Source organism: Patiria miniata, unplaced genomic scaffold, assembly GCF_015706575.1.
Source record: "Patiria miniata isolate m_02_andy unplaced genomic scaffold, ASM1570657v1 HiC_scaffold_14, whole genome shotgun sequence".
Taxonomy (NCBI): Eukaryota; Metazoa; Echinodermata; class Asteroidea; order Valvatida; family Asterinidae; genus Patiria; species Patiria miniata.
In genome coordinates, this window is record NW_024037052.1 from 9,266,459 (window position 1) to 9,285,842 (window position 19,384).

Consider the following 19,384-nt stretch of genomic DNA (forward strand, 5'->3'; position numbering starts at 1 on the left):
GAGTAAGTCCATGCATGTTTGGAAAATAATCAAATTCAGAAAATGTGTAAATAATCAAATTCAGAAAATTGTGTGACCCATGATTGGTGATGAATGCTCTATGGAGTAAGTCCATGCATGTTTGGAAAATAATCAAATTCAGAAAATGTGTAACCCATGATTTGTGATGAATGCCCTTATCATGCTCTAATTCGGAAAATGTGCCTGATGTATTTTTATTGAGCAGTCAAACTTATGCACTGTTTTTTTTTGTCTTGTTGACCTGCAGTATTGATGCCACCCATGATGATTCCAGGCTTGGAGGACTAGTGAATGATGACCATGTCATTCCCTTGTGTGTCATGAAAAAAAGAGTCTTCAGTGGCATCCCTTACTTGTTTCTTTTTGCATTAAGGGACATTTCCGTTGGGCAAGAACTTACCTATGACTATGGTGACATCTGTTTGCCATGGAGGAAGAGTAATAGATGCATTTCACAAACTACACACCCAGATATTCACTGCAATCCTGAAGATAATTGTCCTGTGTCAAGCATTCCAAGCAGTCTTGTCACCAATAGCACAATGCTCACAAGCCTTAGTCCAAGCAGTCTGTCTGAGGTGCTTCCTACTGTCACCAATAGCACAATGCTCACCAGTCTTAGTCCAAGCAGTCTGTCTGAGGTGCTTCCTACTGTCGACTCTGGGTCCACTGGTAAGGTCACCAATAGCACAATGCTCGCAAGCATTTGTCCAAGCAGTCTGTCTGAGGTGCTTCCTACTGTCGACTCTGGGTCCACTAATGATGCCACCGATAGCACAATGCTCACAAGCACTCGTCCAAGCAGTCTGTCTGAGGTGCTTCCTACTGTCGACTCTGGGTCCACTGATAAGGTCACCAATAGCACAATGCTCTCAATCACTCATCGAAGCAGTCTGTCTGAGGTGCTTCCTACTGTCGACTCTGGGTCTACTGGTGATGTCACCAATAGCACAATGCTCTCAAGCATTTGTCCAAGCAGTCTGTCTGAGGTGCTTCCTACTGTCAACTCCAGGTCCACTAATGATGTCACCAATAGCACAATGCTCACAAGCACTCGTCCAAGCAGTCTGTCTCAGGTGCTTCCTACTGTCGACTCTGGGTCTACTGATGATGTCACCGATAGCACAATGCTCTTAAGTATTCGTCCAAGCAGTCTGTCTGAGGTGCTTCCTACTGTCAACTCTGGGTCTACTGATAATGTCACCAATAGCACAATGCTCTTAAGCATTCGTCCAAGCAGTCTGTCTGAGGTGCTTCCTACTGTCGACTCTGGGTCCACTGATAATGTCACCACTAGCACAATGCTGGCAAGCACTCGTCCAAGCAGTCCGTCTGAGGTGCTTCCTACTGTCAAACCTGATTCAACTAATGATGCCACCAATAGCACAATGCTTGCAAGCATTAGTCCAAGCAGTCTGTCTGAGGTGCTTCCTTCTGTCGACTCTGGGTCCACTGATGATGTCACCAATAGCACAATGCTCGCTAGCCTTAGTCCAAGCAGTCTGTCTGAGGTGCTTCCTTCTGTCAACTCTGGGTCCACTGATAATGTCACCAATAGCACAATGCTCGCAAGCAATTGTCCAAGCAGTCTGTCTGAGGTGCTTCCTACTGTCAACTCTGGGTTCACTGATAATGTCACCAATAGCACAATGCTCGCAAGCATTTGTCCAAGCAGTCTGTCTGAGGTGCTTCCTACTGTCGACTCTGGGTCTACCGATGATGTCACCAATAACACAATGCTCACATGCATTCTTCCAAGCAGTCTGTCTTTGGTGCTTTCTACTGTCGACTCTTGGTCTACTGGTGATGTCACCAATAGCACAATGCTCTCAAGCATTCGTCCAAGCAGTCTGTCTGAGGTGCTTCCTACTGTCGACTCTGGGTCTACTGGTGATGTCACCAATAGCACAATGCTCACAAGCCTTAGTCCAAGCAGTCTGTCTGAGGTGCGTCCTACTGTCGACTCTGGGTCCACTGATATTGCCACCAATAGGACAATGCTTACAAGCATTCGTCCAAGCAGTCTGTCTGAGGTGCTTTCTACTGTCGACTCTGGGTCTACTGGTGATGTCACCAATAGCACAATGCTCTCAAGCATTTGTCCAAGCAGTCTGTCTGAGGTGCTTCCTACCGTCGACTCTGGGTCCACTAATGATGCCACCGATAGCACAATGCTCACAAGCACTCGTCCAAGCAGTCTGTCTGAGGTGCTTCCTACTGTCAACTCTGGGTCTACTGATGATGTCAACAATAGCACAATGGTCTCAAGCATTTGTCCAAGCAGTCTGTCTGAGGTGCTTCCTACTGTCGACTCTGGGTCCACTAATGATGCCACCGATAGCACAATGCTCACGAGCACTCGTCCAAGCAGTCTGTCTGCGGTGCTTCCTACTGTCGACTCTGGGTCTACTGATGATGTCACCGATAGCACAATGCTCTTAAGTATTCGTCCAAGCAGTCTGTCTGAAGTGCTTCCTACTGTGGACTCTGAGTCAACTGATGATGCCACCAATAGCGCAATGCTAGCAAGCACTCGTCCAAGCAGTCTGTCTGAGGTGCTTCCTACTGTCACCAATAGCACAATGCTGGCAAGCATTCGTCCAAGAAGTCTGTCTGAGGTGCTTCCTACTGTCGACTCTAGGTCCACTGATAATGTCACCAATAACACAATGCTTGCAAGCATTTGTCCAAGCAGTCTGTCTGAGGTGCTTCCTACTGTCGACTCTGGGTCTACTGATGATGTCACCAATAGCACAATGCTGGCAAGCATTCGTCCAAGCAGTCTGTCTGAGGTGCTTCCTACTGTCGACTCTAGGTCCACTGATAATGTCACCAATAGCACAATGCTCACAAGCATTCGTCCAAGCAGTCTGTCTGAGGTGCTTCCTACTGTCGACTCCGGGTCTACTGATGATGCCACCAATAGCACAATGCTCTTAAGCACTCGTCCAAGCAGTCTGTCTGAGGTGTCTTGTGCCACTGATGTAACCAAATATAGCAAGCATTCCTATTCACATGTTGTCAACAGACGTGCCATGTCGTCCTGATCCTTCAGCTTTTGATATCCTGGAAGATATTTGTGGAGGATATGTGTATGGCAATCAGAAAACCGAATGTCACATAGATATGGAAAGTTTTCATTCTATCATTGATGATCGTCATTTGTTGCAGGAGCCTGTAAAACTGCCCTTCCAAAATAAAGTCATACAAGCTCATGGCAAAACTGTGCAGATGACGACTGACAATTCAGAAAGTGCAACTGAAGAGGACTCATCAGACACTTCAGAGAATAGTTCAGACTATCATGGTTCGGAGTCAGATGAATCTGAATCTGATGAGGAATCAATTGTATTTGACCAGCTAACAGATAATAGCTCACAATTCCAACCACGGCCTTGCAGAGGTAAAGCAGAGCTAGAAGCTAATGGCAAAGTGCAACCGTCTTCTGATTCATCTTCTGATGGAAGTGACTCCTCATTTGATGAAATCCACATCGAGTATTACAAACAGAAGGAGGTAGAGGGTGGTTTGATCCGAGCTTACAACAAATTCAATGCGTGTTTGTTTTGTGAAAAACTTGTAAATGATGGCGGAGTAACTATGGGTGACTTCTTAAAGCCATCTAAGTTTGATGCTGTAATTCAAGCTGTTGAGGATTTGGCAGGACAGGATGAGGGGGAAGGTGGTGATCATGAGCTACAGCGTCCATCGTTTGCCCTCAAAGCAGGATATGATTTGGCCTGGCTTGCTCGGATTAAAAGAGGAAGGGCCATACGATCCCATGACATCACATCTGAAGAGGAAGCTAATAAGTTTCTGCAGCTACATAGATCAGAATGGGGTCTTAAAGTTTCTGCCTCAGCTTGCAATACCCTTAACACTCGCAAAAGCAAGAAACCTGTGAGTTTACCTAAAACCAGTGACCTTCAGAAACTGTCCAAGTATGTTACCAGTGAGGTTAAGAAATGCAATGAAATGTTCACAACTTCTTCTACTGCCAACTACAGCTTTTTAAAGCGGATGCAGAAAGTCACACTTGTACGTCTCTTGTTGTTCAACAAACGACGGCCATTGGAGCTCTCACAGATCACCACTGACACATACATTAATCGACCAGGATGGAACAACTCAAGGGTAGAAGAGCTGTTATGCCAGATGACATCTCTTGAAAAGAAGCTGCTTGAGAGTCACGACCTCTTGAAGATGATTGGAAAACGGGGGCGAACAGTCCCTGTTATTGTTCCTCCAGACTGCAGTAAATCACTAAATGCAATTTCCAAGTTGAGGCATCTTTTCATTCCTCCATCCAACCAGTATATGTTTGCGAGAAACACACCATCCACACACATGCAGGCTGGTCATGTTCTCAAAGAAATTATCTCAGAAGTGTCTCTTGACTCACCACAAGACATCCGCACAACTAAAATGCAGAAATACACTGCAACAGTTGCACAGATTCTAAGCCTACAGCCACACCAATTAGAATGGGTTGCTAGCCATCTTGGCCATAGCGTCAACATACATAAAGACTTCTACAGGGTGCAGGACTCAACAATTGAACTGTGCAAGGTCTCCAAGTTATTGATGGCCATTGATGCTGGTGATGTGGGCCAATGGGCAGGCAAGTCTCTGGATGACATACAAGTTGAAGGTAAATAAATACACATACTTACCAATACTGTAGTGGTACCTTACTTAAGGGAGACTTTCCTATGGACCTTTACATCAGATTCCACCTTTTCTGACCCTTAACCCCAATTTTACACCATCCAACCCCAATATGTTTATGGTATTATTTTTTGGGACCAGGAGTCAGAGTTGTATTCAAGTTCCCTGCAAGACGTTTCACAAATCCACTCACAAGTCTTTCCATAAATGCCATTCACAAGAAACTATTGATGAACAATGACAAATGAATGCTTTTGAAGCGGTTCATTTGAAAAGCTAGTGATAAGACTAAAAGACTTGTGATGGACTTGTAGGGACTTGTGATCCACTTGCAGTGCCTTGAATACAAATCTGAAATCAATGTAGCCTATTTACGGCATTAAAAATCTGCCTCTAAATAGGAGCTGAGACATAAGGGTGACATTGAAATGTCAGCATATTCCATTTTGTCTCCCTAAGGTGCTAGTTATGACCATTAAGTGTCTCCTTATTAAACGGCATTTGTGGTTATAAGAAAGAACAATTAATTCAATATAGGATTAAAAGTTAGGTTGTGGTCATAGTTGCAAGATTCAGACAGATGGGGTGTTGCATGCCATGACAGTAGAGTACAGAGCAGAAGGCACACTTTTCTTGCCAATATGATCACAACCTAGAGGTCTTTATTCTGCAGCAAGACTAAGCCTTTTCACATTTGGTCTGTTTACATTTACTTAATAATGAGAATATTGGCACAATAGATGTGTAGCACTACCAGAAAAACAAGTTTTCTCATCAAAATTTTCAAAATTGTCATAATCGTCTATATTGTCTGTCTGTCTGTCTGTTTGGTTGTTTGTTTGTCTGTCCTTTCTTTGGTGTGTTTGGGGTATTTGTTGTGTGTGGGGTATTTGTTGTTATATTGGGCTTCTAGTTTGTTTTCTTACTGGCTACCCACTTCTTCATTGGATATTGTTTTTGTAAATTATATGCAGATATTGAGATGGAAGCAACTGATGAAATTGATGACGATGGAGATGAAGATGAACAGGAAATGAACCAGGGTAGATTTAACAAATTTTTTACAAACATTAACTTTACTATTCCTGTGCAGCTCATGCAGCTACATTATGGGATATAACTAACTCATGTTGGCTAAAGACATCAAATAAATTGAAACAAGGGTGCATTGCCTGCCTTGATTCATTACCATTATAATTGGAATTGAAATTACATAATGAATTGAGAGAGCCAGTCAGTAGCCGTGTCACGCACACAGCCCTGTTTGACGTCAGTTTCTCGTCCCGAGGTCAAGCACGCATGGCCCAAAAGCGTACGCAAGATTTTACGAGATGTATTCGAGATTACAGAAAAACACAAAAAGTGCCTCAATACATGCACTGTTTGGCCAAGATGGCTAAATAAGTCAAAAAGTGGAAATCGTGTGTTTTATTTTGATAACAAAAATAACTGCTTTTGACAAATATAAAGTGTTGTTATGGCCTGTCAAACAAAATCATATTTTTTATCAACAAAATCGAGGGCCGTTAATTTTTAGGTGTACATTCGATTCTTAAAAAAGGCCAAAACAAATGTCAAGGCTTAGTACATAAAGGCAAGTATACGCTTCATTTTCATGTGAAACACGTGCAGAAGTCTTCTAATGTTTGGTCCAAATTGCCTGTTAAAAAATGAAGACTTTTGCGAGATTTCATGATTCACAATCACATGTACGCATGTAAATGAACGTAAGTAGGCCAACAGCCTGAACAGCACGTGCGAACGTGCAATGAATGACTTATGAATATTAAGCAGGCCATCTCAAGCTCGACTAATCAGTGTGCAGGCGATGCGTATGGGGTCACAAGGTCACACCGTGTTTGGGTTCCTCACTCTATGCTTTACAATGGTGACGATCTTTTCGCGTTGTGAAAAATGAAAGTTGTTGGAAACATTAGGTGTACATAGAATTCTTTAAATACTAACGACATCACGTTCACGAGATTACTTGTAGATGAAGGTTCACTCTTTCCTTTGATTACTTTGGGAGACTTTCGTCGTTCTAAAAAAAACACCGGAAATTGCATGACCTAATTTTTAGTCGATTTGTCCGTGAAATAATATCGTCAAAATGCATGGAAATCTTTCTTTATAGAAAAAAATACCTTGATGAATGTATGTAGTAGGTCTTTAACTACCCAAAACAACTTTGTTTGTTTGGATCGGTTGTGGTTTGCCAAGAAAATTGCGAATTTTCTGAAGCCCTTTTTACGGCCATCATTCGCTGGCCTCGCGTTGCTATCAATTGTGTAGACAAGAAAATAGAGCAGCTACGAGTGACACGGCTACTGACTGGAGCTTTGAAAGATGACATAAAAATTACCTGTTACCTTCCTGTTTTCTTTGTGGAAAATTCTACGGATAACTGTTCAATGAATGTTTATAAATTCCATGCAAAATCATTTTGTTGAAATTTAATTTTCAATAAAAGTCTTCTTCTTTTTTTTCTAGTCTCACTTCAAACCTGTTTCAACAAGTCATCATCAGCCAGAGAACCAAGCCCTTCATGTGCACCTAGGTGTACTCCAAGAAGAGGTAGGTTGATATTTGCCCCCCCCCCCCAACTCATTAAATTTACACCACTATGACTTCGCGCCTCTTTTTCTTTTCTTTTTTCCTCTTTTTTTTTCTTCCTTCCTATTTTTTTTTTGGTTGCTTTTCCAGGGGGGGGGGGGCAAGCGCCCCCCCTCCTTGCCCCCCTGTGCAACGCCCATGCCTAAGTGAAATTAAATTGAATTGTTACTAAAGCAACTATAAACATTTCAGTTTAACTTACTACTTTCTTGATACATGTACATGATATCAGGCCCATTGATAGTAGGCTGCTTATGTCGTGCCCGGCAATATCTTCCTCCAGCAGTTATGCTCTACTTGTATAAGTCCACAATGTGTGCTGTCATGGAATACTGTTGTCATATTTGGGCTGGTGCTCCAGCTTGTCATTTGTCCCTGCTTGAAAAAAATTTAAAGACGTATTGCAAATCTAGTAGGACGTGACCTAGCTTCTTCCCTGGAACCTCTCAGTCGTTCTGTAGCTTCTTTGAGCCTCTTTTACATATGTTAATTTGGCAGGTGCTCCAGTGGACTTCCACTGGTTGTTCCACCTAAACATACATTTTGCTGCTCCACATGTTTATCTGCCCATTCTCATCCTTACACTGTTTTCCCCAAAGCGAATACTAGGAGATACTCATCCAGTTTTTCCCCTCACTTCTTGCATCCTGCTTTCAATCCACTTACGATCTGTCTCAATTAAAATGCAACATCAATAGTCGTCTTTCTACTTTTTTCATTTCCTCTTTGATTATTCCCATTCTTCCTTTTTAGTCGTCACCTTGAGTGGCCCGTCTTGGGCCTTGTGATTGGCTATCCAAAAAAATTTCAAGAAGAGGAACCATGCATCCAGAATGTGTGATCCACCTTAGCTGGGGAAACTCAGTCCTGCATTCTTGTGGTCTTGGGTTGAATGGTCAGTCTGTCTACATCCCAACCACTGCAAGATGTAGCTGTATTACATTAAACAATATAATGTGTAACACACAGGCAAGGAACAGGGCCTGCATCCTTAACATTTGTTTAGAAACATATTTTTTTTGTGTATTCTTTAGTCGAAACTGAAACCAGATCCAGCTCACGTGAGATGCCATCCGAGTTAGCTGAAGGATCAAGACCTCTTCGTGTATCAGGAAAGGGTGGGTTCCATGATATTGTTTGCAAAACACATGTTTCTGATAAAAAAAGATTGATCTGTGAAAACTCTTTAAAAATTTAAAACGACCTGCATACAGGGCGGTTCCACAAAAAAAAGGAAACCCAATTGTAATTTATATAATATCTAATGAACATTTCCAAATAAATTATAGACCAAATGAAAGATCCATGTCTCCTCTTTCCAGTGATACCCTGATTGTGTGTCTGTGACCATGGATGACTGAGCAGTCACTGTTATTCTGTCAAGGGTCAAAACCTGCACTGGGCCAAGTTGTTGCAAACTGGCAATTGGTATTCAGGGCATGTGAACCGGCTTTTTTTAACGAAAGAAGACAACATTTTCTTGACAACAAATTATTCAATGTTGACACTGTGATTAAACCACTCTCATTGTTGAAGTTAACTCCTTTTGAACCAATGTCTTTAATGTCACTTCCACCTCTACTTTCCACACAAAGCTTTGAATGTTGTCCCATTTCGCCCACTGCCATTTCAGCCGTTGCATAACAAACCAGCCAGTCATCCATGGTCACAGACACTTGTCTATAATTTATGAGGAAAAAGTTATTTGATTTTGTACATATTCATTTACTTTTGGGTTTCCTATTTTTATACACACCCCGTATATGTTTTAATTAATCATGTTAACATGTTGAATTTAACCCAATCAATTTTGATTTAACACTTCTGAGTGATTATAAAGTGCTGTCATTGACATAACTCTGTAAGAGTTGAGTTTGATTTGAGAAGTTGTATTTACATATAACTGTAGTGATTGTAGTTTTTATTTAAATAGGATTTATTATGGGAAATGCACCATTTCCACGTCTGAAACTGAGCCTTTCTCCCACCTTTCTAAAAAAGGTGACATTATATAATTTAGCCCAGACAATAGTGTTGCCATGGGCAATACGTGTAATGTAAATATTTAATTTATGCACTGATGGTGTAATTTATAACATCTTTCTTTTTATTATCATGATTGCATTTGAAAAAGACTTCTACATTTGTAATATAGGATGGTTGCTAAAATTGACTGCGTACATGTACATTGTACATTTATCATGTGGAATAATTTGTTTATAAAAATATTTATGTTTATTTACAAATATTTCTATTTAGGAGACAAATTTCCTTGGTCCAAACAAGAGACATCCTGCATCTGGGCACAAATGAGAGAACTCATCTTGAAAGAAAAGGTACCAGGGAAGAAGGAATGTCAAGCTTGTATCACAGCTTCAGTTCCCATATTGGACAAAAGAACCTGGCAGTGCGTAAGTATAAGGTCTATAATATAATAAACGCGGTCAGGAGAAAAAGCACAAGATAAAGGCTACTGCAGTACAAAGTACTACAGTGCTTTGTATTGGTACTGTGTGTTAAGTACCACACGAAACAGTAACGTACATGTAGCTTGAAGAGGGGCTCTAAAGTCTTTTTATTTTTTTTCTGCACTTTTTTTTCCAATAGTCAAAGAATCCTCAAGGGAGTAATCATGGCAGTGGGAAAACCTCCATTAAAATGTTGTCAAAAGTCTTTTTAGTTGATGCTCCTTTTGTATGAAACCTGAGCGTGACGACACTTGTACAAACAAAAAGTAGGCCTGTATATTTAATACAGCGTGTGTCCCAGAAAGCCTGCAGCTTTTTTGACGAGGCTCTAGCATCGGTGCGGAAAAAGTACCACTATTATTTTTATACCATTTTAAGGCTTGGAACCTGAACTTTATCGCCGCTGAGTATTGCCTTGATGTTTAAAATAGTTTTCAAATAAGTTGTGTTCAAAATGTAAAGGCATGTGGAAAAAAAAATCAACAGATTTCACGGACTATTTAAGTCAAGATTTTATTAAAGAATCTTAAATCTACCTCACTTTGATTGATAGTCATGCACACGCAGACATGAACTGAGAATTCCCTTTCAAAAAATGTACAGACCTACCGGTATATAGTTGTTAATATGACAAATTTTTTTTTCAATTTTTAATGGAAGGGTATCAAAATAAAATGATATTTTTTACCATTTAAATATTAGGCAAGAGACTTGTGATCTGTTTTCAACTTTCATAAGGACTCTGGCTATTAGAAAGTGTGTGTAGGAAAAAAATATTGAATTTGACCTGAGAGCCTCTTCTTAATAACCCATGAAATACATGTACATGCACCACATTTTCCTGCATAATCTTTAAAGTATTTGTGTTTCAATTAAACAACAGTGATTGGGTATTATCGATCGTTGGAGTTGAAAGTAATAATCGATTGTTGGAGTTGAAAGTAATTAATGTTAAAGTTGATGTTTGAGAATGTTTTTGATGAAAAACTTGGGGGATTTGCAAATCAAACCAATGTATTGTAATTAATGGATTTTTAACCAAAACATTCTATCAAGGGAGAGCCTATTTTCATAAAAAAGACAAACATTCACTTTCAGTCACATTATATTCACATTAAATTCTAATAATTTCAAGCTGAAAGGTTGGAGTAATTTTTTCTTATGTTGATTTTGTCCTCAAGTTGTAGGGCGGCAAAGTTATGAAGCTTCAGTTGATATATCATGTTTTTTTTTTCAAAGGAATTTTCTTACTAATTGTATGTTTTCGAATAATGCTTGTTTATGAAAATCACTTGACCCCAACTCATTGTTAGTCACCACTCTCGACAAATGCATTAAAGGTAGAGTACTGCCATTGGTGACTGGTGGAAATACAACTCTCAACTTTCAATGTAATTGTGAAATATGCAAATCAAAGGTTTATCGCCATCAAGGAAAGTATCAGGACTATTCGAGTGCTCATGCTAAAAATTTAATAACAGTTATTGGGCTTTGTCGATTGTTAGAGTGGTTATTGTAATAGTTGATGTTTGAGAACGCTTTTGACAAAAAAAACTTGGGTGGTTTGCAAATCAAACAAATGTATTGTAATAAATGGATTTTTCATCAAAACATTCTTTGTATGGAGAGCCTGTTTTCAGGGGGAAAATAAGACAAACAATAACTTCTATGAATTCAGTCACATTATATTCACAGTAAATTCTAATAATTTCAAACGGATAGGTTGGAGTATATTTTTCTCCGTTGATTTTGTCCTCAAGTGGTAGGGCAGCAAAGTTATGGAGCTTCAGTTGATATATGTGTGTTTTTTATCAAAGGAATTTTCTTACTAATTGTATGTTTTCGAATAATGCTTGTTTATGAAAATCACTTGACCCCAACTCATTGTTAGTCACCACTCTCGACAAATGCATTAAAGGTAGAGTACTGCCTTTGGTGACTGGTGGAAATACATCTCTCAACTGTCAATGTAATTGTGAAATGCAAATCAAAGGTTTATCGCCATATCAGGACTATTTGAGCGTACCGGTAGAGTACAGTCATTAGTTGCTGGTGTAAAATGTGATTGTGAAATGCGAATCAAAGTTTTATTGTCATCCAGTAAAGTACCAGGACTATTTGAGTGTTCATGTTTAAATTTAATAAAAGTTATTGGGTTTTTCGATTGTTAAAGTGGTTATTGTAATAGTTGATGTTTGAGAACATTTTTGACAAAAAAACTCTGGGGTTTCGATTAAAAATATTTTATCCAGGGAGAATCTATTTGAAAACAAATCACATACCGGTACATAAAGTCAGTCACATTATAATATATATTCACAGCAAATTTCAACAATTCCAAAAAGTGGAAGTGATTTTTGTCTGTTGAATGGTCGATTTTACAGACTTGTATGTACTTTTCTGTAAGTTGAAGGGCGGCAAAGTGTTATTTGCAGCATTTTACCTCAAGACACAGTCTTTTCTCTAGTACGTGAGTTAAGGCCCCTGGAAAATTCTGCTTCAAAATGACATATTTTGGGGGGATCTTTATGTACATTTGTGTAGGTGTCTGCATGTAGTCAAGGGTAAAAGGTAGTTATGTATGGGTTTTGATGGGTTTTTTTGGTTTTATTTTGGAGGGGGATAAAACAATTTTCCTGACAAAAATAATGTCCGGGTCTTCAAAAAAGGGTACATAGGTAACATAAGCCGATGTTGTTTTTGGAAAAAATGTTGCAACCTGCACTTCAGCAGTTGTGTACAAAGTCTATAATCAAGAAAACTGTCCAAATATTTCCTTAAAAAAATTGGAAAGTCCCGGATTCATGTCTTATCATCATTTTTTTGCAATAACTGACCTTCATTGAGATGATATATGAAGAAAAATTGGCGTCAGGCTGCAACATTATTTCCTTGTTTTTTTTTTGGGGGGGGGGTCCTAAATATAACATGTATACGGCATTATATTTCAGGAGCCGGATTTTAAGTAATGAGGCAAGTTGTATTGTTATTGCACAGAAGATGTGATCTTTGGAGACTGGACCCAATATTATGTGATTATCGCAAACGAAAATGTTTTTTTTTTTTTTTAGGATTTGTAAGGATTTGAAATCGGGACAGGTCACAACTGCTCTTGCTGTCATTTGAAAATAAATATTCAGTTTGAATAGTGATACTGATATAAGCCCCAAACATTGTGTCTGATTGTTTTCTCATATTCAGGCATGCAACTTTTCCTCAGATCAGCTGATTTCGTCTTTTTTTACTTCCCATGTGTGCCATTGAAAATAGAAAAACACTGTACAAAGTCTGGGAAAAATGTGAATTTCCTCTTTTGTTTGTGATTTCCCAGTTGCATGCCTGCATATTAATTCCGGAAAAAAATGAAGCAAATGGGTCTCCATAGGGTAACAACACATTCAATCCTTGAATAAAGTAGAAAGTCTGTGATTGGCTAAATTTCATGCACTTTTCTCATATTTAATCCGAAAAAAAATTGGAAGCAAAAGTGAATCATTACAACAAGGGTCTCCATGGGGTAACACATTCAATCCTTGAATAAAGTAGAAAGTCTGTGATTGGTTAAATTTCATGCACTATGCAAATTACCTACACACAATTCGTCTCCACAAGGATGATTTATAAGGATAGTCAGGCACTGATAACTTTGTCTCCACAGGGCAGGACTCCATAAGGTAGTAGATTCAGGTATGGGATGATATCCAGTGTGTAAAGATCGTGCCTGAGTTTGATAAACGCATTAAACTTCACACATATGTTTGATCTGGTACACGGTACCCTGTGGAGACATTTGCACAAAAGATTGTAAACGTCTCCACAGAGCAATTTCTATACGTGAATTTCCAAAAGGTTATCACGAAATAGATAAATGGATTTTGCTCAAAAACTAGGAATTTCGAATCGCAAATTGAAGTATTTTATGTAAGGGTTATTAAGTCCGAATTTCAACTCAGAAAATGAATTGTGGTTAAAAGAGGCGCATTTGCAGGTACACCTTCAAGCTTGAAAACTTAAGTACACGAGAACAAAGGAATTACTCCACAAGGATGCAAATTCCAGCATGCGTGTTCATGAGAAAACAAATCATGTGTGGAGCCATCATATCGAGAACTCACTGAATTTGTTGTGTTCACTTAAGCTCAAACCTCTGTGCAGGCCAGTTTCCGGGCGAGAATCCCGGTAAAAATGCCCCCTTTTTCGATGTTTCGAGTCATAGTTTGATAACCAAGCGGTCTTTTTCAATGGGGGTAAACGGTTCTGTACAATTTAACTCTTTCTCTTTCTCATGGTATATGTTATTTTTTTTATCTTGAAAAAAATCCACGTACTTTCGGCTTGGAAAATGTGAACTTTTCATCATTTTCCTGTGTAAACGCACCGATTGAGCGCCCTCGCGTCAACTCTTTTGACTGTAACTCCTGACTAGAGTATCAAATTGTGTGGGGGTAAACGGAATCGAATAGCTTAGCTCCTCCTCTTTCCTTACATGTTAAACTTGTTATGATTAGGTTGAAAAAAACCGCCGTACTTTTCACAAAGAAAAAAAGTGGCCAATGACAACATTCGATCGATAAGGCATCGTTCGAGACTTACATCAATGTACCATTGCTTACCACGTGTTTCGTGATCTTGGACTTTGCTCATCACCTGTTTTTCAAAACACATTTTCTCCAATTCTACTTTAGATAAGACATTTAAAAACTATCCATTTGTAAATCAGTTATCTGGCATTAAAACTGTGGTCTTTTTAGGAGTTAATTTCATTTTAAAATAATGTAATTTTGGATCTGAATACTGTTCACTTCAAGGCAGTTATAGAAATTTGTGATGGAAAGAACGTGCGCTTGTTTATTGGGCTGTACCATTTTGTTTGTGGGGAGGATATCTATATGCATATACACGTTAGTGTATACGTCAGATTTCTTGAAGAATGCAAAAATGAAATAAGATGTTTATATCAAGTTTGACAAAATCGGACAAGAAGTTGTACTACTAGGCACACCTTCACATCGATATGTGCACAAATCCTACATTGTCATGTATAGGTTTGTTTTAACCATTTTATGAATGGAATGTACCGGGCCACATTTTAGGGTTGAACGCACAGCCACACAGGGCCAGCGTTAATCCGATTATGTAGCCCTGGACCTCTGTGTGGTACTCTGCGCGCCAGATTTAAACTGTAAAATTAAGTGAACAAAAGTGGGGGTAGCAAATTCATATATAAAACTACCAAGTTGTTACGAAATACCTTAATAGGATGTTGGTAATAAATGACAGTCTAAAGCATACTGTAAAATTAGGGCATCTGGTGTGAAGTCATTTTCAAATGGTACTTTTGTATACATTTCCAACTTCGGTGGTCGGCCGACCACCGTTGAAAAAACCTAACCTAATTTACCATTTTTTTCAGTCCAAATTTTGTTTGCTATTTGTTCCATGCATGTTCATGAACGGGTGCAGGCAAGCTAGACTGGTTCCCTTACCTTACAATTTCCGGCATTTTTTATCCTTCATCTGTAGTGGAGTCTGGGAGCCAGACTACTTGAACATTTTTGTTTTTCTTGGTTTTTCCAGCATTTTCGAACAAGCCACGAGGGTACATTGCTCCTTCTTCACATCATAATGGTTTTCTTATCCACTTTACACATGATGCTTCCTTAACGCAAACCTCCCATTATTTGATCTTCCGGTACTAAATGTTCACTGCATTTCTGTCTAATGAGTGTATCAAATATAAATCTCCATTTTTTTTAAGCTTCATGTCCACACCATTTGCTTTTCATAATGTCATTGTATATTTATATAATATAAAACTGTGGTGCATTATCAATTTTTGCAGTAATTATAGAGACAACAGAAATGTCAGCTGAAGAGGACATAATCTGTTAAAGATTGCAAACTGTAGACTGTATAGACGAGTATGTTTACTAAAAGAACTATAAAGTAAAGTAGGTGCTCAAAAGATTAATTTTATTTTAGGTCTTGTCGTAATTAGAATCTGTTGTTTGGGTTATTAGTCTGCACTGGAATTATTCTAGAAATTAAATTGTTCTAATGTGCACAAAACATGTACAAGTTTAGTTTACCATTTTGATTAGGGACAAAAGTCACAATGAGTAACATTGCCACGTTATGCTAAGTGACAGGACTTTCAGTTTAGTAATGCTGTTTGTGGTTACTTCACATTTTCAATGTACATGTATCAAATTGTTGCACATTTTTCCTTCAACTTCATCACTGGCGGTGACAGTTAACACTGAACTTTTGAAGAAACAGATTTATATACTTTGGTTTTTTTAAGATAACGAATGTCAGTGATGAATTGCGAACAAATAAAGCAGAAGCTGAATAGTGGATCAACTTTTATTTTCTCAGAAGTAAAATATGATCAAATAGCGTGCTTGTGGTGGATTGCAGAATAAAATACTTTATTTTTTAAATTTGACCCATGTCATTTTTCTCTCTAGCTTTTCTGAACTTGCAAGGATACCAGGAGATGTTTTCTTTTTGTACCCTATTTATATATAAAAAGGAGTTTAAAACAAAACATGATAAAGTCGCTCTTTCCATTTATACTTTCATTTCCTTTTTATACTTTCCTATACATGTAATACAAAACACATACTCCGCATGCCAAACGAAGAGCCTGCAAACGTGTATGCCCTTTATACACCACCCCAGCGGAGAAGGAGACCAGGAAGACAACTCACATCATACCTAACTTGTATTCAACGCTTGCTTGGAGAAAGTGATGGCATGCCGCGACCAGACCAAATCGCAACACTTGCCCAAGATCGCAATAAATGGAAGAAGCTTGAAGTCGACTACTCCGCAGCCGAAGGATGATGAATACCAAACAATTCCTAGAAAGTGAAATCAATAAGTTTTCTACAAAAAGTCATAAAAGGAAAGCGAGAGGTGAAACAGATGGTGCAGCTTGACTAAAATGAATGTTGGGAATACTTAGGAACCAATATTGGTTATTACAGTCAATCTGGGTTTTTTTTTAGAGCGTATAGGCTTAGGAATAACCTTCTTGGAAAAAATGACAACATTCATTGAGGGGGAAAAACTCTCGGAATGCAACTGATTTCAGTATTTCAACAAGCCAATGTTGCAATCAACAAAATTAAATTAATGCTTGAGATCTCAACATTGTGGCAAAGCTACCCATTGAACACAGATTAAATCAAATCAGGCTTTGCCCTTCATCGACATTTTAACACTGTTACCTCCCGAGTGAAAGTTGGAAATATCACTCTGGTGGGACTCGAACCCACGACCTCCCGCTTTCTAGTGCAGATGTCTTACCACTCGACCACCGAGCTAGATCGGTTGGCTGGTTCGAATCTGATGTACATAGCAGCGGGTACCGCATAAATGCGGCGAACACAGATTGGAAACAACATGCATTATATGGATGAAAAATCTCAATTGCCGAGTTAATACAGAAGGCGTTGGAGCAAGTCATTTAATATAATATCACCTTTTAAACGCAATGACCCTAAAACCTGTTTCGTCCCCAAAAAAGCAAGCAATTTATTTTGTATTCCGACTGTTTGGAACAACAAAGAAAATGACACATAATACTTGTTTCAACAGCTGTCAACAACTGTAGTACACAATACAACCCTGCTTTGGCAAACAAAATGATTTATAAAATCTTTTTTTTAAAGACGGGCCTTCAAAAGGACTTTGTTTAATATTTTTAACTTTTAAACTGGTTTATCGCTGGTGATGTTGGAAGACAATTGTGACGACGACTCTCGAAATTGTAATTTGTTGGGCGAAAGTGGTTTTAGGGTCATTGCGTTTAAATGGTGATATAACAGATTGAGCTATTTCATAATTTTTTCATCTGAAAGTAGTTTATGAAATTAGCTTTCCAGTCATTCTTTTTTGTGCTACATATATTTTTAAATATGAAATACATTTTTGGGGGTTTGGGTTCCGCTTTCTTGACTCGCCCTGTATATCATCATCGGAGGTGAGATGGCCGGTTTGAGAAAAGTCGTGACCTTGACGCGACAGTTCGTTGCAAAAGTATTTGTATATCAAGGTATTAATAATTTATCATTATTTTTTGTATTGATTATTTAAGAGGGAAATATCGGGGAGAATAGTGGAGAAAACTAACCATCTTGGCGAGGAGGATATCATTTAAAAGGGAATTATGGATGAGAATCAACATCTTAGCTAGGAGGGTATTTTGTAGAAGGAATTATGGAGGAGACTAACCATCTTGGCTAGGATGATATTTTTTAGAAGGGAATTATGGAGGAGACTAACCATCTTGGCTTTGAGGATTCTTTTAGAAGGGAAATATTTAGGAGACTAACCATCTTGGCTTCGAGGATATTTTTTAGAAGGGAATTAAGGAGGAGACTAACGATCTTGGCCAAGAGGATATTTTTAGAAGGGAATTATGGAGGGGACTAACCATCTTGGCTGGGATGATATTTTCTAAAAGGGAATTATGGAGGAGAACCATCTTGGCTAGGAGGATATTTTTTAGAAGGGAATTATGGAGGGACTAACCATCTTGGCTTGGATGATATTATTTTAGTAGGGAATTATGGAAAGGACTAATCATCTTGGCTTCGATGATATTTTTAGAAGGGAATAATGTAGGAGACTAACCATCTTGGCTAAGAAGATATTTTTTTTAGAAGGGAATTATGGAGGGGACTAACCATCTTGGCTTGGATGATATTTTTTAGAAGGGAATTATGGAGGAGAACCATATTGGCTTGGATGATTTTTTGGAGGTGATTCATGGAGAATGTCAAGGATCTTCATGAGGAAAAAATTTGTAGATGGAAAGTTGAGGTTTATTCAATGAACAATTAAACTGTATTAATTCATTGTTACTTAAAGATGGTCTTCCAGAGAGGAGAAAACGGAAGTCGATAAGGGATGTCACTAAGATAATTGGAGAGCAAAGATCGATGTCATCAGGTAGATGTCTTTCTTGTGCTTCTATACCAAGGTTTTAACTTCAATTTAATAAATCATAATGGAGGAGACTAACCATACTGGCTAGGAGGATATTTTTTAAGAAGGAGTTAATAAACAGACAAACCATTTTGGCGAGGAGGATATTTTTAGAGGGCATTATAAGAAGGACCAACTAGGATGATATCTTTCAGACAGAACTATGAAGGCTAATCTTCATGGCGTGGAGGATATTTATATTGGGGACGACTGATGGTGAAGTAGGAATATTAAAACTATAACACCAATATTAGTTATTTCTAGAGTAAAACAAACACATTTTATTTTAAAGAATGTAAAAAACCCGTAACTTTTTTGACACAAATTACCAATACAGTGAAATCTCGATAAGTCATACCTCAAGGAAACAGGTTCAAAATTTGACTTAAGCAGAGTTTGGAGTATAGTAGGGTTGTATATCATTGTTATACTACTGAAGGCAATGGATTCTTTGTTTGGACTGAACAGTTTTTTGAGTTATCAGAGTTGACTTTATCGAGATTTCACTGTATAAATAAAATACAAAATGAATATAATGATGTTAATGAATTCTTAAGATCAATATACTTTAAGAAAAATTAAAAATGTGATGGTGAGACCAACAATTTTTGTTTGTT

At 38.5% G+C, this 19,384-nt stretch overlaps 1 protein-coding gene across 2 annotated transcripts; it reads left to right on the forward strand.

Moving 5' to 3' along the window:
• The first annotated feature begins 2,848 nt into the window (after positions 1–2,848).
• On the forward strand, positions 2,849–12,941 carry LOC119722020. 2 transcript variants are annotated; one of them, XM_038191995.1, is made up of 5 exons: positions 2,849–4,672; positions 5,664–5,732; positions 7,180–7,263; positions 8,337–8,420; positions 9,562–12,941. In XM_038191995.1, the coding sequence occupies exons 1-5, from the start codon at positions 3,037–3,039 to the stop codon at positions 9,735–9,737; spliced, it is 2,049 nt and encodes a 682-aa protein (XP_038047923.1). In that variant the 5' UTR covers positions 2,849–3,036; the 3' UTR covers positions 9,738–12,941. The 2 variants fall into 2 exon arrangements, with proteins under 2 accessions (XP_038047923.1, XP_038047924.1); XM_038191996.1 differs by having other exon boundaries at positions 8,353–8,420; positions 9,562–9,681.
• The last annotated feature ends 6,443 nt before the right edge of the window (positions 12,942–19,384 follow it).

Coding starts and splice junctions, on each gene's coding strand:
- LOC119722020 (XM_038191995.1), top strand. CDS start 3,037: ATGTTGTCAACAGACGTGCCATGTCGTCCTGATCCTTCAGCTTTTGAT. Junction 5,733..7,179: donor TGAACAGGAAATGAACCAGG/GTAGATTTAACA, acceptor TTTTTTTTCTAG/TCTCACTTCAAACCTGTTTC. Junction 7,264..8,336: donor TAGGTGTACTCCAAGAAGAG/GTAGGTTGATAT, acceptor TGTATTCTTTAG/TCGAAACTGAAACCAGATCC.